At 38.3% G+C, this 26,502-nt stretch overlaps 1 protein-coding gene across 1 annotated transcript in view; it reads left to right on the forward strand.

Moving 5' to 3' along the window:
* Nucleotides 1-26,502, forward strand: part of FRMPD4 (FERM and PDZ domain containing 4) — a 114,947-nt gene that overhangs the window by 81,394 nt on the left and 7,051 nt on the right. The window contains exons 4-12 of the mRNA XM_065635833.1: nucleotides 2,283-2,328; nucleotides 11,802-11,906; nucleotides 13,220-13,327; nucleotides 16,529-16,660; nucleotides 18,755-18,874; nucleotides 19,630-19,766; nucleotides 20,925-21,051; nucleotides 23,389-23,478; nucleotides 24,064-24,246. Coding sequence (XP_065491905.1) covers nucleotides 2,283-2,328; nucleotides 11,802-11,906; nucleotides 13,220-13,327; nucleotides 16,529-16,660; nucleotides 18,755-18,874; nucleotides 19,630-19,766; nucleotides 20,925-21,051; nucleotides 23,389-23,478; nucleotides 24,064-24,246 — 1,048 coding nt within the window. The remainder of the gene's footprint in view (nucleotides 1-2,282; nucleotides 2,329-11,801; nucleotides 11,907-13,219; nucleotides 13,328-16,528; nucleotides 16,661-18,754; nucleotides 18,875-19,629; nucleotides 19,767-20,924; nucleotides 21,052-23,388; nucleotides 23,479-24,063; nucleotides 24,247-26,502) is intronic.

Genomic DNA, 26,502 nt, shown 5'->3' on the forward strand with positions numbered 1-26,502 from the left:
TGTAAGAATGTCTTGGTACCAAATAAATCTTAGCACTGATGACCTTGTGGTTTAAAAGTCTAGAATGAATCTTGCCTACACTGACACCTGGACAGGTTTAATCTAAGAATAATGAAGAGACGGAAAATATGTTCAGAAGAAGCTGATTTTCTTTTTCAAAGGCAACTCTCTAAGGTAGCTGGACCGCAGGAGGCAGAGGTGGTGGTAATCTTATGTTGCATGAGAAACATAGATTAGTGAGTTCAAAGTAACTGAAGAGGTCAGTTGAGCATGGAGTAGTTATCCCAGGACTGCAGTTTATCTCATAGCTAACAACACTGTGAAGTTTTCTGTCTACTTGTATGTCTACATTAATATAGAAGTGGCAAATTGGATAGATGTGGATAGCATAGGTATGACTGTGAGATTCTTGAAATAAATTACATTTCTCTACATGCTATTTCCGATTCCCCAAAATGTGGTATGTATAATAAAAAAATAGTAGAGGAAATCCTGTTATTAGCCAAAACAGAATGGAGGTTGGGTTCTTTTAAAATTACAAGCTTTAAACTCTTAAAGGATAACAATGGAGAATAACAAAGAATAATTGTGGAGATTTCCAAAACTGTAGCTTAGAGACCTTAAAAATGAACTGTAAGTTTTCAGAAATATGAACACCATGAATAAAGGCTGTTTCATGATTGAATAAATAATTTCTGGAGTTTAACTTTGGAACATGTTTTATTGAAGTGAAAAATAATTGTGGAAAATTCTGTAAAGTAGTTATAACTATATCTAAAAGGTATAAAGTTATGTTGGTTTGTGGCAGAATATTTAATTTTCACCACATGTAGTTCCTCATTAATTTTTTTTACTTTCTGCCTTAGTTTTTTTTCTGTTGTTCCAGACACACACAAGCAATGAAAGCCTTCAATCCTTCCTTTTGAAAAGCCTAACTATACTCTTTTAGTATAATAATACAAATATCTAATGAGAGCGGTAAATATTGAAACTTAACAAATTTTTCTTTAGTTGGGGATATTTGGTCAGACCTTGCCCCTTGCATGTCTGGTGGCTTTGACAGAAGTAGAATTTGCTGTCCCAGTTGGCCTTCAGAGATGTGTTGGCTTCATCAAGTATAGCTTGACTTTCCAGACCAATTTTCTGACTGGACCTTCAGTTTCTTCCTTGCTTTTTGGCTTTTTAAGTTGTGTATCAGTGATGGGAATATGCATATAAGGTGGCACTGTGTAAGACCAGTACAGTGTGATTTATTTTAGTTAATTCTACTGAATGGGTCAAGCGTGCCAAATCAGTCACACTTCAGTTAGCCAGGCAATAAATCATATAAATAAACAATTAATTGTGTTTGAAACTAGCAAGACCAAAAAAACCAACTCTATCTCACCAAAACGGCAACTGACCGTTTCTTATCTAATATTGCCCTCAGCAGCCGTCTGACCAAAATGTAATAAAAGAGGTGTTGACTCTGATTTGCTTCTCTTCCTTCTTCTTCCACTTTACCCTTACTTTTCCCCAGTAATCCACCACCCCCAAGTGCCCTGCAACAGTCAAAATATACAATTGTCATTTGTCTAGACCACTTGATCCTATCAAGATTCCTAATAATTTCTTATCTTTATCCTGGAAATCAGTTGGGTTTTTTTCGAGCTGCTTATATGCTTTCCATTTACTAGTTTCTTCCTAAACAAGAGCTGTTTAATTTTAAAGAGAACCTTTATTTAGCAGTCTTGTAAAAATGTAAAAATTCTAACAGGAGTATTTACCAAATATTAATCTTTTTCCACCCATTTAAAAAGGTGAGCTAGAGAAAAAATGGGGGCTAAATTTTGTCCTCATCTTTAGTTTGAAAACACTGCTGTCTTCAGATAAATTTGGCATTAAGTATACAAGAGCTAGCTGATATAAAAAGCGACTTGCATTTGTAAAGTAGGTGAAGGAAATTCATAGTCTATAGATGCTGAACTGATAGGGTTAATCAACTGTTATTCTGTTCTTGCTAGAGAAAAACATTATTGCAGCATGCAGGTCTCTCTGATGAAGCAAATATTTCATAGCATAAGCTGTAAAATTAAGTCAATTCAATTTGTTGGACTGGAAAATTATTTTTAATATCCATTGTTATTTTGGCGTATTATTCCTCTCTGTAATTCTGTGCCATGTGATTGTAATAAACACTTTGCCATATTACTGCAGTTTTCTCCATTAAAAAGAAAAGTTTTATCTGTTGTGAATAAAAGTATGAATCTTTACTTGATTTTACTTTTTTTTCTTTTTTATAGAAGCTGCAAAGAATCAATCCTCCTTACTGTTGTTCAACCTTACCCTGTAAGTATCATTGGTGTTTTCTGAATTAGTTTCCTAGCAACATAGCAGGGATTTTTTTCTGCCTATATTCTTTCTGTGTCTCTACTTTATCATGCAATAAAAAGAAATAAGTAACATAAGGGCCATGTCTCTTAAAGGTGATGTTTAAGAATGTGTTACTGCGTCCTGCAGTCAAAGACTGCATTAGCAAAATAATAATAGTGTATTTAAACTCATACTAGGATGATAGGTAGAGCAGGATGCTGAGTTCTTCTTCAGTTTCTGATCTGTTGCAGCTCGTGGGTTTTTCTTGATTCTGCTTCCATCCCACAGAGTTGCGCTGCCCATATCAAACCAGCTGTACCTTCTGCAAGGGAGGGCTCTGCCTGCATCTCCAGCGCAGGGTGTGTAGAGCGGAGGGGAGAGGACAGACAGACAGACAAGGGATTGCGTGAGCCTGGCTTGAAGGGACAGGCAGAAACTGCAGCCCACCTCGGAGCTGGATGGTGCCTTTGCACCTCACCCAGTGCTTTGTGGGAGATGGGTTCATGAACCGTCAGCTCAAACCCATCTCCTGAGAAAAAGGAGAGAAGCCAAGCCAGGGAAGGAAACACGTCTTTCTCTTCCCGTGCATCCATGCACAGTCGTGCCGACCTTGCAGGCTGCTGAGAGACTCAGCCGCGCAGCAGGAGTGACTTCAGGTCCAACAGGTCTGTTCACTTCCCTGTTGGTTGGCCTGATACACAATGGTTAATTAATAAGGGACAAATAATTGCATCCTTTTCACTCAAGAATAAGAGATGAGATGGATTTCAAAGAAGGTGTGAAAACAATTTTATCTGATGAAGCTGCCAAAATATACATCTCGCAAAGCTTTTTGTCACAGAGGTGGCCGTATAGTTGTGCTGGTCCTGCACCTTTTCTAGAAACCAGTCCAAAAAGTAACTAAATGAGGAAAAAGCACATACTCCCCAAAACCAGACGGGCTGCTGCGCTGCAGTACGGCCACTTGCAGGAAGGCGAGCAGGGATCTGGTCAACATCAGCCTTCTTAAATGAAAACACTGGCGTGGTCTGGCTAAATAAAGAAACCTAACTACCTTTAAAGCTGGCTGGATTACAGCCAGTGGTTTTGATCACAAATAATGTATACAATAAGGGGGGGAAAAATTCCTTACCCACTTTGCAGGCTTCGTTCTTTTCTTTAAACGTCAGGTGAAGAAAGGGCATGTGGTTCAGCGCAGGTGTGTGTAGCCCTTAAAAGCAGACAGTGATGTACATCTGTGAGGTGGTGTGGCCTGTTGTCACTGTGCTGCTGGTATGAGCGCAAGCCTGTATACACTGAATGTAAGGGAAACTGGAACCCAAATGTACTGCGCACTCCATGGTCAATGAGAGACCTTTCCAGCACAAGTACAATCTTCCTCCAGCCTTTGACCTGGAGAAGAAGGTAAGCCATGACCTGGTATCTTCCCATCAGTTTGGGTCCAAGCCCTGTTTGAGGTCTGACAAGGCAAAATCTCCTCTTGTTACATAGCACAAAAAGCTAATCAATGACTGTGCTACCTCTGGATGTCACTGAGGTACTTATGGCACTGAAACACTCTACTGTCCTGTCTGCCGTTTAGGCTGATATGCCCATCTTACCATATGTACTTGTGTTGCCCCCCACTGGCATGTCCACTAGAGTCCTGCAACTCCTCCTCAGCAGAGAAAGCACTCCTGTTTTCAGGGGCGATGGAAGTTTTGTCTCACGTAGGCGTGAAGATTGTCTCCCTGAGAATGTCCACACAGCAGTCAGAAGATATGGTAGCTGTATGCATATCAGAGATAGCTTTAACTGACCCATTTTTATCCCAAAGTTGGCATGTTTCAGTGGCATGAGCTTAACTGGGAGAGCCTCAGCTGCAGGACTGTTGCACCCTGCAGATCTTTGATTTTATCCACTCTTGTACTTCCTTACCTGGTCAGACCAGGGTCATGTTGATTAATAGCATTGTTCCCTCTCAACTTTCAAGCCTAGGTTCTCTTGCAGTGGAAATGAAGGTGTGCATAGGGACGGGGAGCAGTTGGGATTACTGCCAGTCTGTGAAGCCAAGTTTGAGCCCTGAAGCAGTGCAGGGTCCCTTGGTTTATGCAAACCCTGGGCTGTGAAGTCTCCTGGGGACTCCTGATTCACCTTGAACACCTGGCCCATGCTGGCCCTCATTCTGCCTCAGTGTTACTGTCAGTAGTGCCTGAGTCTGCTGGGTGACATCTCTCTGGGCGCCACCATCCTGGGTGTTGCTGCACCCCAGCTGTGTGTCTGTCCTGCTCCTCTGTGCCGGGGATCCTCTGCCAAATATATTTTGTCTTACAGTTTGTAAACAGTATTTATGTCTTCAAAAATTATGATGCACATGTGCTTTCCCCTTTTCTTTAATTTTGCCTCCTCTGTTTTTCCTTTTACATCTTTTGCCAATAAAACTGGAAAGATGAAGTAGAAACTAGACAAAAAAAAAAAATAAGAGCTTTTAAATAAAGACTGAACGTCTTCTCCATTCTTGGCAGAAATACATCTTTACAAACATTTCGTCAATCTCTCTTCTTGATGGTGAACCTTTTTGTTTCTATCATTGTGTGAAAATTATGTGCCAGGATGGATTACTAGAGTGCTGTTTCTTAATTATTTTTATTTGTGCTATTTGGAGCGTGCTTTGTTTTCATGCTCTCAAGTAACATCTTTTATGATTGCAGGTGAAAGTAGACACAATCTAGATTTGTAGTACTCTGTAGTTCACTTTGTACTTTTCGAAAGCTTTTGTGGATCATTTTTGCTTAAGTGCATTCAGTTTTGTTTAATGCTTAAACTCATTAAAATTTCATTTTAATTATGACCAAGCCAAAGCATTAAGCTATCATTTTCTTTCCATCAATCTACAAATCTCTGCTAGGTTCATATCACCACTGCTCACAAGGAGGTCACTGAACAGCTAAAGTAGTTGAAGCAGTTTAAAGTTTTGATTTCTGGAAGTATGGCATTTGATTATCTTTTCTGACCATTTTATTCTGTAAATGGACTATCATTCTGATTTTTGCCTTATTAAGTTTTAAGCATTACTCAAATCAAATAACTTGCCTGTTATGGTATCTGTTCAGATTTTATGTATAGAGACCATTTGTTAGGTTGCTTTCATGATTAATCTCTTAAGCTCCTTGGATGTCATCCAGGCCCAACAGAGATCTATGGCAATTTTGCCGTGCACAGTTCTGCAAAGGGAAAAGGATAAGATCTTTTTTCTGTTTGAAAGAGATGATTCTTGTTGTAGCACAGCTATATGTCTGAGACATAACGTTTGCAGAAAAACTACAATAAATAACACTTACTTATGGATCATAATGATTGTGGCAACAATCTTGTTGAGGGTCTCACAGTATTTTTCATGCTGCTTTGCCTTCTGGAGTCGTGTAACAGCAGCAGCTACCATATCTAGACTTGTGGTGGTAAGGCAGAGTATAAAAACAAAACAGGTTTGTCACAAAGATTTCAAATTATAAAGTCAAAAAGACTACCAAGGTGTAGTTTTGGAAATCGCTTGGAAGTCAGACGTGAGCATTTTGAACAAGATAATTTTTGACTGCTTGAAATTGTGAAGTTCGTGTAGAAATGATAGGTTTTTTTCTTTGAATGTGTGCATTTTTTGCAGTCGTCCTGAGGACCTTTTCCACTGTGTAACTTCCCTGTCAGCTTTTTGGTATGGTCAGTTCCATACGAAGCTTTAGTCTTACACAGGAGAGGATCACGGTGTGGTTAACGACAAACCTGCCATCACTGTGTTGCCTCCTGGAAGCGCTGGCTGGTCCGTGGCCACTGTCCAACCACTCTTTGCTGTTTGAAGCAGCCTCCTCTCATGTCAGACGTGCTGTGCATCCTTCCTTCTTCCATCTGTGTGTGGTGCAAACCCCAGTGAGCACCGCTGCTCCTGACCTTTCTTTCTGGAGCCTCCTCTTAGGCTATACGGATTTTTCTGGAGTGTAGATGTATGAAATGCATGATCTTTCAGCAGTGAAGACTGTGAGAAAATTCAACATGAACTTCCATGTTAAATGTTTCAGAAAAACGGAAAAAAGCCCCTCCACCCTTCACCCTGTCCACTATTTTCTCCTTGTAGTTCCTCCCCACTTCCACCCTCAGCTGCCATTATGTCTCTTTTCCCTCTTCATTAGCCCTTTCTCCCATCCCAGATGCATTGTTTTTCATATAGACCTTCATTTGTTCGTTTTCATAGAACCATAGAATAGTTCGGGTTGGAAGGCACCTTCAAAGCTCATCTAGTCCAACCCCTGCAATGAGCAGGGACATCTGCAACTAGATCAGGTTGCTCAGAGCCCCGTCCAGCCTGGCCTGGAATGTCTCCAGGGATGGGGCATCCACCACCTCTCTGGGCAACCTGGGCCAGTGTCTCACCACCCTCATCGTAAAAAATTTCTTTGTCACATCTAGCCTGAATCTCCTTTCCTATCGTTTAAAACCATTCCCCCTTGTTCTGTTACAACAGGCTCTGCTAAAAAGTCTGTCCCCATCTTTCTTATAGGCCATTTTAATCTCGGTTTGTATGGGGTGAAGTTTTCTTTCATTCCCAGAGCTTCTCATCCTTGCAGAGTTATAGGACTGAAAGTAGTATGGCATGGCTCACTTCTTTTGTGCTTTTCTGCACTTGATTAAGCGCATTCACCTGTGTTTGAGGGGTAATCATAAAGGTAATCCATGAATGTAAAGGGCTGAACTTTGGAGAGGCAGAATCCCAAAAAGTCAGTGGAGGGGATTTTATGGAGGACCTCCACATTTAATAAATGCAGAGATAGATGGCCCAGGCCCATCTAGTCATGAGATGAGCTGCAATGTCTGCACATTCCACAATGTCTGGAGCTGACCTATGGTTTCACTCATGGGTTTGGGGACAATCACAGTAAACTAGGCTGCTGTTTACTGTAGATGGAATGGATTGGATTTTCTCAATGCCTTCATTAAAGTAAGGTATCCTATTCCCCACCTTACAGATATGTATTATGCATATATGGGACTAATTATCAGACTGTGATTGCAGTCTAAAAATAGTAAAATATAAATAATGCAAATAGTAAAATGTATTTGTGATAGATCACCAACTCTTAAAAGAGAACACAAATATGACCACTATTTCAGCAATTAAATTTGTGCCAAGATTTTAACAAAGAAATACTCCTGATGATGATCTGTCAGTGCCCTGTGGTTATAACAAATTACTGCATGGTAAAACTTCTCCACATTATTGCCTCTGAGTCCCTACCTGCTCTTCTACTATGCTCTTGTGAGCCAGTGTAGTTGTTTCAGCCTTGCTCACAGCTAGGAATGACACTATTTAGTTTGCCTTTGGGCATTATGTACTGTTCCACTTAATAAATTTAATTCTTCCTCTTATTCACATTTTATTTGCTTGCTAAATTTTGCCTCATATAATTGCCTTTAGGGATGGACCAAAAAGTCAACACATTTTTGCGGTCATGCAAGTTTTCTTTATTTCCTAACAAACATAGTATTTCATATTAAACTAATGACTAATTTTGAGTAACAAGCTTAAAATTGATTGCATGTATATAATTTGTGGCTATTTAAAACTTTGGTATTTCTGACAGATTTTGACGCTCATTGTCACAAAGCAGGTTTTCTTTTCCCTTTGTGCCTGTACCATCCTGCTGCCTTGTTTCATTTCTCTGTGGTAGCTCAGAACTGCACTATCCTCTTCTAAATGCTAAATCCTTCTTTTTCTTGAGCATGAGTAAAGGTTTTGTTGTCACAGCATCTCTACTGGCAAGAGTAGTCAAAAGCTCTTTTGCAGCAAATGAACACCATTTCACTTGGAATCTCCCCCAAATTACAGCTTACCTGCAAAAGCAGACAAAGTACTAGACATTCCTGTTTTCATCAAAAAACATTTTCCCTCAAGATGAAGCATACTGTTTATAAGAGCTGTCCAAAAACGACCTGCCATAATGATGCTGACAAAATTAGATCTAATTTTGAAAAGTGCAGAAAAATGAGAAAAACGTTTTCCAGGAAGCCTCCTCTTGTTATAGCGATCTCGTGTGTTTTGACCCTGCTGATGGGATGTCCATTGACTGCAGTCCTTAGTAAGCAGGGTTCAAAGGAGAGTCTCAGTCTTCACTGTCATTTCCTCCAAGCAAATCTCTATGCAATGCTTCATTTCCCTTGTTAGGAGTTTCTCTAGGTAGTGTTGAAACGATCACCTGAGTTTTTACTGAATTTTGCATAAGCAAGTAAAAAATATTTAAATTCCTGATAAATTTGAGTTTTTAACAGGAAACATTGCTAAGGTCAAGCAGTGTGAAGTTTGTGGGTTTTTGAAGTGTTTTGACTCCTTATTAAACTGTGTCCCCTCATTTTGCAAAAGTCTTTCTAATTGAACTGGTTTTATCTGTGACAATACAAATACTTTACTTGCAGTAATAAATGTTCTGCTTTAGTGTAAACACCTCCTGCTTAAGGTCATTAACTGAGGATAATGGCTTCCATTTGGCTAAGAGATGGAGTATCAGAAACAAATGAACCCTGCGCTCTGAGAATCATTAATTGATAGCATTCTTCGCCTACAAACCTGAAGACATTAAAGTAGAATAGAACAGCACATCATCTTGCTGATGCTTTGTTAGACAAGCAAGTTTCAACAATCAAACTCAACTGTTTTCCTACATATTTGCCACACTCTTTAGAAGCAGTAGAAAGCAAAGAGAAAATGTCAAGTGCCAAGTTGATGCAGAAGTAGAAACAATGAGATTGTGCAATTAGATTCAAAAGCTGTGCTATTACTCAAAACTCTAAGCAGCAGCAAATGTTCCCCCAAATACCTGGCGCAGCTGTTCTAGTTTTTCTTACACCCTTGATTTATTGTTTGAAGCTTTTTAGAAAGTAGTCTGCTTCCAGGCTCACCCAGAGTGCCTGGCAAGGGGCTGGAGTCCTGACCATGTTACCAACAGCAGAACTGGGAAGGGAGGGAAGATGCACATTATATGACAAAATGTGGTGTGATCCCCTGGCTGTGCAATAAATATACTTTAAACCCCACGTCCCAGAAGGGTTCTGGGGAACTTGCATATGTTCAAACCTTTCAGTTGCATCGGACTCCCCTATTACACTTTTGCAATAACACAATTTAAGTGTTTATGTCCCCCTGCAAGTGAATGGCGGTTGTAGAGAGGAAAAGAGAGACGTCGTAGAGAGGCTGTAGAGAGCAACAGAGACATGTAGTGGTTTGCCGGATTTGCTGTATGGGAATAAGCTTTCCAGAATCCGGAAGAAAATTTGGCAGTCTGCCTATAAAGAGAGGCCAGACTGGTGACTCATCTGAACTAGGAGCAAACAGCTGTAAAAAGCCTCTTCCAGCAAGAAGAGTAAGTGAAAGCCGCTTTTTTCCCCTTGCCCTCACAAGGGAGAGCCAGTAGCCTGCTCCTATGCTTGTGCTATCCCGGGGCAGCAGGAGTGAGCAGGCTGCAGTCCATTACTTGGTTGACATATAGGCTGTCCCACTTACACACTGCAGAAAGGGACTATGTGGAGAGGAAGGAAATTAGAAAAGGCATATGTCAAATTATTATATTAATCATGGTATTACTGTATACTGTGTCTTTCTAGGAATTCATCCTTAGAGTACAACACATAAGCATGCTTCTTCAGCGTTTTGATGTTGTCCCTTCTTGCTGAAGAACTGTTTTGGGTCCCCCACCCTGAGACATTAACTTTTTTTCATTTTGTTTTCTTTCTTTCTTTTTGGTGGTTGTTGCAAATCTTCTGGGGGACATTCTGCTTTTTTTCAGCACTGGCTTTGGAAGCTGAGCTTGGTTTGATCATGGGGTTGAATTTTCTGTCATTTACTGTTACTGATTAAAAAGATGTATGGTCATATCTGCTAGAGAAGAGGTAAGAAGAATGAACTGTAAAAGCGAGAAGCATTCATTTTTATTTCTTGGTTCTATTTTGTGCTCCAGAAATTATTGTATGGCTCTGGTGTTTCCTGGGAGAATGTGGCATCTTTCATTCCTTGTTCACTGGTTGATACTGAGCCTATGGTAATAGTTACCATGTTTTCGATGTGATAATAAATTGGTGGCATACAGAAATGAGCTAAAGACTTCTTCCTGCAAGTTACTGGAAACACGACTTCTGAATCACAATAAAATAACTTTTTAAGCAGTTTCAGAAGAGATTAGAGATGACAGGATCACATGGTCTTGGACTACTCCATCACTCTGCAAGATTGTTAGTTGAGTCAAAATCTGAGTGATGGTGACAAGACTTCCTGTGTTTATATGGCATCTGTCATGCCATGTTGACAATAAGAAATTATTCCAGGATCATCATCACTGATGCCTGCACTAATCTGTCACAGGCAAACCAACATGAGTTAATCTTTTCAATATCCAAAACTAGTAAGACCACGTCTCAGGAGCTACAATAAGATTCTGAAAATCTTAATTCCCATTTTACTGAAGCAAATGGACCAAAACCTCGCCTGTGGGACCTCAGTGATTTTCGGCCAAAGCCAGGATTTTTTCAATTGCCCATTACCATGGTTATGGAATTACGCAGTGCCAGAAGCTCTGTGTTTGGAACTGACCTGAGAATAAAACTACCTTGCTTCTGCTGCTGAAAATGGAAATCCTATTGACTGTGAATATTTAATTCGTTACTAAAAATGGGTTGTTAGTCAAACTCCTTAAATGGAAAGATGTTTGGTTTTTTTTTCAAGGACTGAACACTTGATCACAGGTGAATCCCTCTGGATAATATAGTATGTAAAATTCAAATAGGTCCCAGAAGAAAATTAGGAATATTTCTAGACTTCTAAGCCATGACGTCCCACAAAGTGTCTGATCTATTGAAGACAAGCCTTGCACAGGGTTTGTGTAGGGGATTTGTTCAGGGAAAGCCTGCTGTCCTGCTGGTGCCTTTTGGTGGTTCTAACCTGCGTTTTGAAACGGATTAATAGAGTGAGATGCCACTGTACTTGGAGAGCTCTCAGACACTTTTTTGGCAAAGGTTGTGTGTGTATCTGTATCTAGTGGATCATAGATTGTGCAAAAATTTTCCATTCAGTGTTTGAAGGAAGGGTCACTGGCTGGTCGCTGGTCAGTGTCCGTTCATGCAAACGAGTTTGGTTGACAGAAGTCATTGTGGAAGCACTACAAGGAATTTGTATGTACACCAAGAGCTCTTCTCATCACTCCAGTCTGACAGCGGGATAACTTTCAGTATGTGCAGTATGCATTGGTGATTCCTTTCATGTATGGATTATCTCGGGTAGCATTATGGTGTGACAGTATTTCCATTCTTCAGTGAATGGTACACAAAGTACTGCTGTGCACATGGAGTTCCTCTGTGTGAGAAACGAGGAATAACTGAAAAAGGAAAGTTTTAACCTGAAATTCTATGATATATCTTGTCATCATTTTTCCTTCCAGTCTCCTAAATCAGCTTTTATTAGTGCTGCAAAAAAGGCAAGATTGAAGTCCAATCCTGTCAAAGTGCGCTTCTCAGAAGAAGTAATTATCAATGGCCAGGTGTCGGTGAGTATTCAACTGTTTAACCTCAGGAAGGACTGAGCATTTCAACCAAAGGTATGCCTCAGGGCTATAAAGTGAGAGAATTACATGGTAGGAACAGCAGTGACAGGCTCGCAAAGGGTTTTTCTGTTTCTGAAGGTTTAGAAAGATCTGTTCTTAGAGTCGATTGGGCCCATAATATTGGGAAACTTTTGTCCCTTCTTAAAATTTAAATGCTATTAAATGCATTTTGTGACAATAGTACATATATGTCTATCTTTATGGTCTCGATGATGCTTGCTTGTTTTCGTTGTTGTTGGGGGTTTTTGTTGTGTTTTTTGTTATTGTTGTTTGTTTTGGGGTGTGTGTTTGTTTTGTGGTTTTTGTTGTTTGTTTGGTTTGTTTGTTTGGTGTGTTGGCCTTTTTGTAGTGGTTTTTGTTGGGGGTTTTTTGTTTGTTTTTTGTTTGTTTGTTTTTGAGAGCAGTTTTGTAGTAGGAAAAACCATGAGCTCTAGAGAAGGAGCATGTCAGGAAAATAGATTAACATTACCTTACAGACCTCTTTAAAATTTGTTTTATCTACTTGAACTTCTTGTTTCTGGCCCTGAGGCAAAGTCAGTGTCCCTTTGAGAGGCACTGAACTCCTCCTTAATCATGAACTCCCAGCTCATTTTCATAATTTGCCAGAACATCATTCCACACTGATGTCTTTATCCAACTGTCTTCCAAACATAAATTGACACTGCATTTTTTCAAAAGCAATTTCTGCTTTTCTTCTTTTTTTTTTATAAAAAAGCTTTGTTTCACTTTGTTTTTCCTGATTATTTTACTATCCTTGTAATGAATCGTGACAATTAAGTTGCAATAGTATGTGTTACTCTTCTTAAATGATGACAGATATTACATTTAATATCCAGCTATAAAGAGCATGTGAAACATCTTGATTGTAATTCTTAATAATGAATCTGCAGTTCCAGTTTTGTAGATTGAAGACACTAAATAGGTCACTATATTCAGAGAAACAGTAATCTATTTTTCTGTTTTATTGAAAATGTTTCAGTTTTAGAAGTAGCATTTATTATCAGAGAAATACTATTAAGGGAGAGAAAGTGCTCCAAGCCAGACGTAAAATGTATGTGAACAGTTATATCTTCCCAGGAAAGAGACCTATAGAGTGCAGCTGTAATGAACATGGCTAGAGGCATGAGCTTTCAACTTGAGCCAACACACTCCTTCTCAGTGTTACCTTTCCATCTGAATGATGTCCTTCTTTATAGAACAACATTTAGATTTCCTTTGTTACATGTTGTAATCTCATTCACTGGTTTGCTTGGCAGGAAACAGTTAAGGACAATTCGCTTCTTTTCATGCCAAATGTTCTGAAGGTGTATCTTGAAAACGGACAAACCAAATCTTTCCGGTTCGACTGCAGCACTTCAATAAAGGTAGGCTAGATATACCTTTGTATGCAACAGCAAAATTCCCAGTTAACTCTTTTTAAGACCTTCAGTAATGACAATTTACTTGCAATGCTTTAAGAACAAAATTACTTGTGTGTTCAGTTGGGGCTGGACTCATAGTTCAGAAATAATGAGGTTTTGTTCCAGTTTTCTGCTGCTCAAAACATATAGTATTGCCAATGAATAAAAAGTAGAAGTGGTCATTTTAATGTGCCTGGAGTGCAATTAAAATCCTGTGGTCCTATCATTTTGTTATGCTGCCAAATACTACCATGATTTTTCAGCAAAAGTCACGAGCTAAGAAGATTAAGATGTTGGTTGCTAATTGAATATCATCTAGCTTGTCATCTAGTGAACCTGGAATGGGATATTGTAGGGTTATGCTAGTGATAAATTCCTTGTCTTAAGGTAATGCCCTCTATGCTTTCCATAATGCATTTGATGTAGGGAAAGAAGGAGGTGAAGCCCTGGCACACCCCTGAGGCTGCCATGGAATGTCTATGACACTGTTCCATGTAGGTTCCTACACCAGAGGCATTGTCGGTGTCTGTCTGTGAGTGCCTTGGAGCAGGGTGGGAAGCGGCACAACCAGCACTGTTGGGCTTGCTGCTAGTGTCTCAAGCGTTTTTATTTGGATGAGCTGGTTTTAACATAGATTCATCACCAAATCTAGTTCACCACACGGTAGCATGCATGCTTGCGACGTTGAGACAAGAGAGATGTGTGGGTGGGAATGATCAGTGAAGGCTGGGGATGCAGTTTTCAATTGCAATACCAGATTTTGATGGCTCTAAGGGGTTGCAAAGCGATGCATATTTGAAGAAAGACTGCTTTTCTGCTCCTTGAGACTCAGCAGTATGTGCTATCAGTTAGAAAGCAAGGAGAGTGGTTTACGAAGGTAAACAAGAGGAAATTTACTCCAGTCTGAACACAAAACAGATAATGAAGTTACACTTTAAAACAGGCTGCAATATCTGTTTATAGTTCGTGTATATACCTTATGCATAAATTGAGTGCAAGTAATGGATCCAAGCCTCCACTCTACAGCCATGGGAAACTGAATTCCTTCTGTCTGTTTGAGAATTTGGTTGGGTGAAGAATTAGGAGACATGCTTCATGTAGATAGTGAGGTCTCTGTACACTTCTAAGGCCTACAAGCCCACTTTCCAGTATTTTCTTTTATAAGCATAAAAACAACCGTGTTCCAGGATATTTTGCCTCTGATGATCAGTCACATTACGTTAGTTTTCAGTAGTTCTGCCATGGGTGTGCCGCGCACTGTATGATCATATATCTAACCTGAAGTCATTTGCAGAGATACCCGCATGGGCTTAGAAACCTACCTGTGTTGATGTTGTAAGCCTGATTTGGCCTTAGTCATTCTGGCTTTTCGTAGGAATAATTTCCTATGCATCTAATTCAGTCAATTATATATTCCATAGCCTGCACAGCTATATATTACATATTCTTACATGTATGTATGTATGTGTATATTTCTCATTGTGGATGGGTGGTGTAGATTGCTGCTTCTTTTCCTAAACTGAAGTAGATGGACACCAGTTGAGTCAAGGCAAATGCAGGTTTTTTTCCACCTTTAGCAGTCCAATAACTCACGACTTAACAACGAGGGTGCGACCAGTGTCTTACCTGCAGTCCTCACCTTCCTTATTGCTGGGAGGCAGCACCTGGGCTGACTCTTAAGTTGTCATATGAGAGCAAAATTATAAACAGTTGTCATATGAGACCACCAAAAATTTGGTTCAGTAATTCAGTGCCTATGTGCCTTAGCATCGTATTTTAAAAGGTACAGGACAGCTAGCAGAAAATGGTGCCACTATTACTCCCTCTTAAAAAACTTACATTTAATATTATGTCTCTTCATGTCGCTGTTATGCCCCTCGTCTTTGAGCGTAGTTTAGGAGTATAAATAAAAGTGGATTTAATGTGTAAGAAATAATTTCCCCATTAGTCAGAATGGTATGATATTAATCTTTGTTCTTGAGAGTGGTTACTGCAGTCCATTAATGCTGTCTTATATTCTTTACATTGTACAGAGTTGTCCTCATCCTCCTACATACATTTTTCATCCTTCCACAAATTTGGTGTTGATTTTCCATAAACACACTATAATTGATCAATTAATCTTCCTAAAGTATGTTAAAACAATTGGATTAAAATTCATCATTATCTCCTTAGTTAAGTTCCATCCATCTGGATACTAATGTATATCTGAAAATCTTCTGGATAGATATAAATGTTTTAATCTTTTCACCAACACGTGAAACTATTTTTAAATTATGGGTTATTATATATTACTTTTTCCTACTACATTCACTAAAGCAAAAGGTACCTTACCAGATGATATTAATACTCTGCGTATATTTACAAAGCATTACAGGAAAGTAAAGTATGGATTGATTGAATGGTTTTGTGAGGTTTGTTTAACTGTCATTTTAGAAATTATTGTTCTAAAATTAATTACCCTTGGACATAATGCAATGTGAAAAAGCTCATTCAAAGTCTCTAAAAATGGGGTTTGTGTGATAAATTAACATGGTCCCTGAATTTACAACTGTCGTTATGCACAGGTGTCATCATCATTGACTTTTCTATCAGCATTTAAAACTCAAGAATGTCCATTAAACACAAGTATCAAGAAGTGGACTTAAACAAAAAACCACAACCTTGCCATAAGAACAAATAAACAAATCAAGGCCACTCATTTAATTATTTTGTTGAACATATAAATTTGGGTTTTACTGCTTGGTGGCCCAGTCCCAACAATAAGTGAGGAGAATAGCAGCAAGACCCTCTCTGCTTTGCTCATGGAGGAGTTTTATTTCCAGGGAGACAGAGAGATATGATTTACGGGCCACACAAATATAACTTGCATGTTAAACTGCAGAGAAAGTTGTCCATTCGCAGCAGTTCCGCATATATATTTTTCACACGCATATCTGATACCATCTGAGAGATGTTCAAATATAAAGGTGCTGATTTTTTGCTGGGTGAATGTACACAATGTCCAGTATATTCATGTGGAACAGGCGTGAAAAGTCACCGTTCTCTCATTTAACATCTGGGCTTCCACCCTGTGCTGGGTACATGCAGGGTTTGTGGCAGTGAATAACTGGTCTGAAGCACTTCATGAATTTAACCACATTTTATAAATCCTTTGTCAATTAGGATGTCATCTTAACACTCCAAGAAAAGCTTTCCATCAAGTGTATTGAACACTTTTCCCTGATGCTGGAGCAGAGGGTTGAAGGATCTGGAACGAAACTCCTTTTGCTACATGAACAGGAGACTTTAACTCAGGTTTGTGTAATGATATGTGAAAACAGATATTAATGGGACTGACTAATCAGTAAATTATTCATCCTTTTAATTACTCAAGTGAGTTAACTGCAAGATTTATAGTTAAATACAGTCTATCAAATAGCAGCAGTATTTAGACATGATTGTAAGGATCAAGTTCTCACAGAAAACAATTCTTTTTCTGTTATATAGACATCATATTCCAATGCTTCATTGGGCCATTAAAAAGATTTTTAAAGTTCATTAAAGATCAGACTGAAAGCTAGACAATACTTATCAAAGCTTCTTTTCATACTGTATGCAGCCCAGCTAATAAATGTTCTCAACAGCAGGAAAATTGGTGGTAACAAATCTGAGAACCACAGTCTGCCAAAATTCCTTTAAAAACCTTATTTTGATCTTTGGTTCCTGTCTTATTATACAGATCTGTATCTGGGTGTCAGGAAATAATACTGTCTTTGATGAAGCCAAGTTTGGCTTGTTTACGCCACAATACATTATGTCACTTCAGTGATGATGAATTGTGACCCAGAAAATGCTGGTGTGACTTTCTTCCTTAGATCAGGGGTGTGTGACTAGAAGTAAAATTGCTTCACAGTTCCCAGCAGAGGACTCTGATTTTAGCTGTTTATAATTTGGCCAAGTTATTTAGCCTGAAATTTTCCATGATATTTTTTGTTTCAGCAGAACATTAGTGTTTTTTAAAATCTCACTTAAATTTTGAATTAAAAAAAGATAAATGGATTCTTAGATGAGATGGGGGGAAAATAATTTAAATGCCAGAATTCTTTTGATCATGTAACTAGAGTGTGTAATGGTATGAAGAAGCTTAGTTTACCAGCTAATAGTCTCTCTAGCATTTTCTAACCTTTAAGCACTTGACTTTGCCATGTTAACATTCTTTTCTTGTGGGTATAAGCTGCCCAATGAATGCAGAATATCTAGAAGTACTCAATACTGGCTCTCCTGGCCTAGCTCTCTCTCTTTGAAGTAGTTGGTAAAATTCCCATTGAAATCAGCGGGATCAGAATAAACCAACACAACGAGCTTTCAAAAATCCTGTCCAGAGCTTTTAGTTTTACATACAAAGTCTGCCTAGATACTTAGGAATCAGATCAGAAATGATGTGAAATAGATGTACATTTTGAAAATGGTCAGGTCAAAATGAAGACTTTCATGGGAAATTTTTAAAAGCTTAGTTTTATCAATTAAAGAGATTGATTGTAAAGTACACTGGTCTCTAACTGCATTAGCCTAATAAAATAAACCGCATAAACTACATTAATTCTGAGGGTTTCTTCTTTGAAGTTACTGTAAAATCAGCAGTATTTTAATTTGTCATTATAATGTTGCTGCTGACCATGACTTAAAATGGTGTTATTGGATTGTTACTCTTTCATCCAAATATTCATTAGCTATGAGGTGGTCCCATGTGAATATACCCAGATTACTGTGTTACATGCTTAACAAAGTTTTGCTGACCAATAAGCAAAGTGGTCTTTTTCATTTTGTACTGTATTGGGAGAGATCTGTCCTGTTCAGAAGTCTTGTTGTAGGTCTTTTAATCCAGAACAACACAGAAAAATTCAAAAGACACAATTTCTTGCTATTGTCTAGTGGATTAAAACAAGCAAGAGAATAATAGCTTCTAATCTGTACTTCACCTGTCTTCTAAGTCAGTCTAAGAAATAAAATATGACCTCCCCCTAAAAACTTTCTAGCCCTTCTCATTTGTGAGTATTTTGGTCCTGCTGAAGCATGACCCAGTTTGTATTTCACTTGGATGGTTTTCATTAAAGTCTGTTTTCTCTGTCCTTTCACTCTGTTTTTGAATGAGTGAATTCTTTTGCTTTGAGGTTGAGCTGTATTGGGTAGTCATGCCTATATGAGTCTAAAAGTCTTTCCACAAGATTATATAGATGATGTTCTTATGTGACAAACTTCATAAGGAGCCCATGGCAAAACTCTTTGTTGGATATAATTATTTTTCTTGCTACCACGTGGCTCTGGAACAGGGTGATGGTTCCTGAGACTACAGACTGCCTTGCATGACCAGGGCTGCCAAGCTCTGATATGACTGTTGTACTGTCCTAGGTGACCCAGAGGCCAAGCTCGCATAAGATGAGATGTCTTTTCAGGATTAGCTTTGTCCCAAAGGATCCCATTGATCTTTTAAGAAGAGATCCAGTTGCTTTTGAATATCTCTATGTACAGGTAAGTGAAGCATGGCCATTGTCAGCATAAAGGAGAATAAAAAGATGGATGCACTCAGTATATATACACATTGATACAGATTTATATCTGCACATAGAAAAGCATGGCTGCAGTAAATCCTGGCTTTTATTTCTGCTGCATAAAGCCAACAAATGCACTTGGGGAATGTGCAAATCTTTATCATCTGCAAAGTCCCCTTCCTTCATAAGTCTCTCCAAATAGTAATGCTTTGATATCTTTCCAAAATATATTTGGCTTTAGAAAAGAGTGGAGCTGAAGTAATTGCTAATACTTACTTCTGGTACTGTAATATCAAACAGAAATTAGGTCTGAAAATTGATGAGAAAACTGATGTATAAGCGATGAGGTTCTCCTGGGTATCTCACCAGGTAGAATCCTGCTATCCTGAGTCCAGATACACTGATACCCTCCCAGCACTCTTTGTGACAGAGAGTTACTGTTCTCTCCAAGAAGGATGAAGAGAGCTTGGATCAAAATACTCATCCCTTCTGCTCTTTGGCAGGAGTCCTTGTGTTCTTCAGAAGTGCCCATACCCTGGTGAGCATCTGGCACCTCTGAGAGCAACAGTCCTACTTTTCAGCATGGTCCTGCCTCTGTGTTCAGGGTTACTCTCCATGCAATGTTAATTAAAAAAAAAACAAAACTAAACCAAAACAAAACAAAACAAAGTACTATAATTTATTTTTAGTACAAGATTTTTGAACTTGATGCTCCCTCTACTGGTTCTTTGGCAGAGCTGTAACGATGTGGTTCAGGAAAGATTTGGACCAGAACTGAAATACGACATTGCCCTGCGGTTGGCTGCATTACAAATGTATATTGCAACTGTGACCACCAAGCAAACTCAGAAAATCTCCCTCAAATACATAGAGTAAGTTGAGAATGCAGTGTCTTCTTTAAAAGTGAACCATGAAAAGTAACTCATAGATTTTTAAGGTTGTTTCTTTAATATGTCTATATGCATGCACCAATTTTAGGTCCACTCTTTGTCACTGAAATTGATTCAGTTGTGTTAAGACCTGTCAGTATGGACCTTTTGGTCTATTTACATTTTGATCATCTGCTTAGGCATGTGAAAGCCTATAAATGTAAATAAGGTTAACTCACTTGCTTTCAATTATTTAATGATCGGATCTAAGTTTATATGGTCTGAATCCTAAGGTTTTAATAGAGATTATTACAGCAAGATTCAGATGATTTCTTAGTTCAGAGGACTGTAGGGTTTTAGATTCCACTTGCAAGATTTCTTAGATACAGAAGTATCTCAGTAGGAACCTGGTTAGATGACATGTATATGTAACTACAATGCAAAATAAAATTTCCAAAATGCAACTGTGTGTATATCTGCTTGAACTTAAAAAAAAAAAAACAAAAACCACACACAAAAAACCCCCACAAAATTTTGCTGTTGTTTTGTTGCTTAATTTTCTTGCAGAATGAAATAATTGTTGTACACTAAATCTTACAGAGTTTATTCACCTTACTGAAGATCATGTTATACTTTATGCTATCAGTGAATCAGAGGAAATAATTACTTACAAGTGAAGAGTCAGTCTTCTATCAAAAGGCATGATTCAAGCAGAAAAGAAAATTCGCTGAAAGGAGGGGACCGATTGTTTTTGAGGGGGGAAAAAACCCACAAAACATAAGTGACAGAGGCAATGTCTAGCTGGTTCATATGTTCCAAAAAAAATAATAGAAAATGAAATTAAATCTGAAGTTGTTAAATCTCCTGTGATTTTAATTCTATAATGGTACTTGCTTATGTAATTAAGAGGTGTTTAACTTATTTTCTGAATGGCATGAGGGAAGAGATAGAAGAGGTAAAACTGAGATTATATATCATTTTAACACATATTTTTCATAAGTAATGTATAGTTTGAATGTAGAAAACTGTGTTATTTTAAAACTTTGGACTTGATCAGCTCTTCTGTTTTCAGGTGTTCATTCACTTGGCATCGTAGTCACCAGTCTTTAGATAAATAATCATCACAGGAATGTGAAATTAAATATATACCTTTTATTGCAGAAAAGAATGGGGATTAGAGACTTTTCTTCCATCTGCTGTGCTGCAAAGCATGAAAGAAAAGAACATAAAGAAAGCACTTTCACACCTTGTCAAAGCAAATCAAAACCTAGTTCCTCCGGGTAAAAAGGTATTACATTTGCATCTTAATGGAAAATATGTTTTAAAGAAAAGAAAGGGTGGCATGCATGGGAAACATTTAAAATTAATCCTTCAGAGAAACACCTAGCCATTATATTTTCAGAGATTTAACTTTTGGTGCTCGGTACAACATAGCCAAGAACAATTAAAAATAATGAATTATACCCCAACTAAACTATCTTCTTATCTTGAGAATGCCAGAAAACTGGTTATTAATACTTCATGTATGATAAAGATACATTATTTTTTAATTCATTTAGTGCTTCCTATTAATGGCACACTTGTTAGGAAAGTTATTGTTCTCCCTCTAATGCTCTCATCTGAACCGCATTAACCGATGGGCCTTACATAAATGCTGTTTTTCAGGATTGTTTTTCATCATGCTGTAGGTAGAGACTATTTCCTGGCCAAGATCTAACTGGATAGATGATGCTTCTTACAGTAAATGACCCTCCTTGCTGTTGTAAAATGCTTTTCTTAGCACTAAGCTTTCACTTCTGCTGGAAAAAACATGTAAAAGGCAATGTCTCTCAGAAATGCCTTTGTTACATGCATACAACTGAGGCTGCTTTTAGACACCGTAATGAGGTTTCTTTATGCAAGTCATCTAGTCTCTGTACTCAATGAGAGAGAAACAGGCACTTCTAGGGAGCGATTCATCCCATCCCACATTAGGAACAAAAAATAGGTCAGGTGACTTGTGTCCTAGAAGTGCCTATTTCTCCCCATGGACTATAAAAAGAATCGAAGAGTGACTAGTTGGGACATAAAATGAGTTGGATCCCACTCCATGACACTTTGTTTCCGAGCAAAAGAACCCCAAAACACCCAGTGCCTGAGCTAAGGTTCATTGTGATCAGCAGAAATTTTGCTTGGAGGTGTCAGATCACATCATGACTGTGAAAGTAGCTCTATGTGTTTGGCCTGGGATGCTCAGGAAGAAAGGCCGCCTTTTTTGGCTGAAGTGCTGCACATCTGTGCTGCTGGGGCTACAGCTCGATATTGTGTATCCTGGTAGTGTAAGTTTGGGTTTATTTTGGAAACCATTGCTGCTGCAGGCATGGCAGGTGATGACAGTGGCATCCAGGATCAGTTCTTGGTTAGAAGAGAGATTGCAACCGTCCCTTCATTGGTTTTGCTTCAGTCTTTTCTAATTCGAGCTTTGCAAATACGTTGCGTGCCCACCTGCTTTTTTAGCAGGTAGGTCTCAGAAACAAAGCATCTGAGCTCATTGTCACCTCCTGGCTCACTTGTAGGTACTAACCCAGGAACTGATTTCCTTTTGGGGTCTTCTCTCCCTCCACATGAAGGGAGGCCTGTTGTTCTCAGGATTCTCCTGGTTTTTACAGCCCCTGAGTATTTGTGCACCAACTGAACAACTAGTGAAGGGAAAGGGAAAACATTCCCGCTAGTTGCTCTGCTCTGGATTAATTTCCTCCTCTGTGTCTAGAAAAACCTTAGGATAGGGGCTCTTAAAATGCGGTTGAAGATCAAATAAGATTTTGAAAAAGAAATCTAGTGGCTGAAATGAGAATAGCAAATGAGATTAGCTTGTTTTATCGTTTAAAAGTCCAGATATAAGGATTTACACCAGGGAGATGTAAGGCTTGGGTCCAGACTGTTTGGGTGAAATAAACTTTTTCTTGCCTCCATTCAGTCTCATAAAATATTTCCAAGTTATTTCTTTTAAAATAGGTAGTTGGAGCTCAGATGAGAAAAAAGGAGATAAATTATGACATGTATTGCATGATGTGATCTTATGTATTGGTCTACTGTATTTAGTTTTCAGATTTATTCCCTACTAAATACAGTGGAAAAGTGTTATTTTAAAAAAACAGGAAATGCAGTAATGAGGTGGAATAATATGCCATATGCCACAAGTACTTAGCAAAATGTAATAAACAGAGCTGACAAAAGCAAATTCTTTGTTCTCTTTCTTTGTATAGGTACATAAATGTTTAAGAACTGATGGTGATTATGAATGGAAATCTGCTGTCTAGCCTTGAAATCCCTCAATGAACAGATGTTTAATCTGAGTAGTTTAACATTTTCCCTGCTTTGGAGCATTTACGGTGTTCTTGCAGTGCTCTGATCTGCCCATACCCAAGTCCTCAGTGCATTTTAACTAAACGAGCAAGATCTTCATTTTGAGAATGAAACTGTTTCTCCTTATCTGAAACTCAAGCATCTAATGAATTAGTTTCAGGCTCTAATGAGACGTTATTGCAGTCCATTCTCCTTAGACTACACAAATACATTTGCGTTCTCAATTTGGTAATGTCATGATTTCTACCACTGCCTCTTACCCCTGTTTCTCCTTCCTCAGCTATCTGCTCTGCAAGCCAAGGTGCATTATCTAAAGTTCCTCAGTGATCTACGATTATATGGAGGTCGTGTTTTCAAGGCAACACTAGTGGTAATATTTCTCTTGAACTAATTTCTCTCTTCTCTTGATTTTTTATCCAAGTATATTTTTGCAAAAGCTGGAATACGTGATTTTATTTACAAGTTTAGGTTCTATTCATACACTTTAAAATAATTGTTACATTGATCCAAATCATTTTTTTTCTTTTAATCTTGAAAATAACATTCCAATCATAATTTTAATATTTGCTGGGGATTTAGAGATACATTAGCAACCTTTTGGCAAATAGCGCCATCCTGTTAACTATGGAATACTAATATTATTAGTCTGCAAAACTCTCGATGACAAAGATTTTCTTTTAACAGAAGCAGATTCCATCCATCCATCTGTCCTTCTTACTGTCCATTTAAAAATTACAGTACAGTCAACATCCAGAAGCAGGTTCCTTTACTTTTTGTTTTTAATAATGAATCAAGTATGCTCTTCTATACTTTATCTTCTTAGAAAAATGTAATAATCTTTAATGCAGAAATTCCATGCAAATGTAGCTCCATGAAAATAAAAGAAAGCTGAGGCGACTGCTGTCACTATGCAGTATGTATCATGTTTTTTACTTTTGCCTTCTTTCTGCTAAAGCAGGGAGAAAAGCGTTCAGAAGTGACTCTGTTAGTAGGGCCACGGTACGGAATCAGTCATGTAATAAACACCAAAACAAACCTGGTGGCTCTCCTGGCAGATTTCAGCCACGTGAACAGGATTGAGATGTTTACAGAAGACGAAAGCACTGTTAGAGTTGAGCTGCATGTCTTAGATGTGAAAGTAAGTTTGTTGTTGTTGTATATTGATATAATATCTTTAAATAAAATGTATGTCTTTTTTAAAGTATACGATCAAGCTATACTGTTCTAAACATTTTCGTGCCAATATTCTGAGGGTGCATTTTAGCTTTATTGTGGTCAGAGTGCATGTACAGTACACCTTGGGCATTCAAGGGTCCTCTGGTGTACCAGACTGGTCCTTTGCAGCACTTGTTTTCTATTCTGATTTTTCTCTTGGCTGACCCCAGGTGACTCACTTTGTTGCTGTCTTCCTTGCTTCCTGTGTTGCGAAAAGGTGATGATGAAATTGGCCTTCTTCTGAAGCTCCTTGAGCCCCTAGAAGCTCTTTCTTGTGTAACAGACAATATTATCACTCTTAGGGCATCGCCAGCTGCAAAAGACTGGTGTCCCACTTAAAGTTCACTGCAACTAGCCTCATAGTGGTTACCAGTGAAATAAACTGTAAAAATGCAAGGTTTTTTTCTTAGCCCTTATAATTCCAGTTCAGTGTTTTGCTGTGCATAAGATATTGATAGATGCTTTTCATCTACCTATAGTTATTTAACTTCTCTGGAGTCCTACTTAACACTAGTGGTGTGTTTTCTATTTTGTTTTGAAGTTAAAAGCTTCATAGATTGTCTAGAGCATCAGTCAGGGTAATCAGATATTGAAGGAAGAGTTTTCATTATATGTGAAACTTAAATATTCTACTAAAATAAATAGAGCCTAACAGTTGTTTTTGCTTAGCCAGCTATACACAAAACACATACACAAGGAATATTTAACTAAACTTTTGCTTTGAATGCTTTAGGTGTATTGACCTGGAACTGCTTCCATGTATTTAAGTTAATGAAAAAAACATTGCTATAAATTAATCTAGCTGTTCTTTGACAGCAACTTAAAAGAAACTTACAGGTTGGTGAACACATCATCTATTTCACCTTACTTAGCAATGGTAACACCTGAGGATCCCAGGCTACTTTACGTGCATTACTGTGCCAAACTCAAAGCCCCCTTGTGAGAAAGCTGTTATCCCCTTTTTTCAGATGGAGAAAGTAATACGGAAATTAAATTCTTCCCATCTGCTCGTATGTAAAATGCAGCACTGTATGCCATAGTATTATATATTATGATGATATTGTGGTGTTGTTTTATATTAGAATACTGGTACTGTCTTATTGCAAACCATGTGTAGCCCCATGTCCTTGCATTTTTGCACATGCAATTTCAAATCCAGAGAGACTGGCATAGTGTTAAAATGACAAATCTAGGAGGCTCTGGGTGGAATTTGAAAAAAATTATCTCTCTGTGGAGCACAGGTAGGTGTTGTCACAGTGTCCTGTGTAGGAGATGCAGGCACACACAGGTGCATATTCTCAACTGGAGTTTTCATCCCTTGGCCTGCCCTGCAGTAGCAGCTTCATATATCCAGATTCTGAATATGCCAATATAGGTCATGTATGTCAATATTTTCTTATTGAGTAAATGAATAAACAGTTTGGATTTTTGTATTAGTTTTGGTTCTTTTTGATGTCTTCTCAAACATATCACCTAGCAGAAGCAGGCAATAAAAGTTTAGGTGTCACAAGACTATTCCATAGATTAACAGTAGTTCACAGCACTGTTTTCAGCAATCTGAGATTTCTGTGAAGATCATCCATTTTTGTCATTCACCGCAGAAAATTTGAGATGACCATAGCATTTCAAATGTTAGATTTCAGTAGTCACTCAGAAGAACAAAGATTAATTAGTCAACTGTAGGTTTAATTTATGGTTAACTTTTATAGCTATAGTTGAATGCTTTGAAAGAAGCAAGTGTTAAATAGAACCCCAAACTGTGGCACAAAATACTTCAAAGAAAATTTAAAAAACCCCACATAGATCTTTCCATGTTGCTGAAAACTGTTCATACAACCTTCAGGACACTGGGGTATTTTGGCCTAAAATGCTGCAGCACAGGCATTTAAAAAATTAACAGACCTATTGTGGGTTGAGTAGTAAGCTTAGATCATAAATTATGTTTTGGCTACAACCTCCACCAGAATCAGTTTTCTTTTCACTAGTAAGGAGTCAAGTAAGTTGGAGAGCCACCCCCTTGCATATAATATCCCCTCTGGAAAAAATTATGCAGGTCCCTGCATCTGTCTTTTGACAGTGGGCTTTGCATGCTAAATTATGATAAATTGTCACAAATGTCCACGTATCTGTGAGTCACTACAAGCTGTGAGTGATAAGATGGATTGTCTACAGTATAATT

Source organism: Caloenas nicobarica, chromosome 1, assembly GCF_036013445.1.
Source record: "Caloenas nicobarica isolate bCalNic1 chromosome 1, bCalNic1.hap1, whole genome shotgun sequence".
Lineage (NCBI taxonomy): Eukaryota > Metazoa > Chordata > Aves > Columbiformes > Columbidae > Caloenas > Caloenas nicobarica.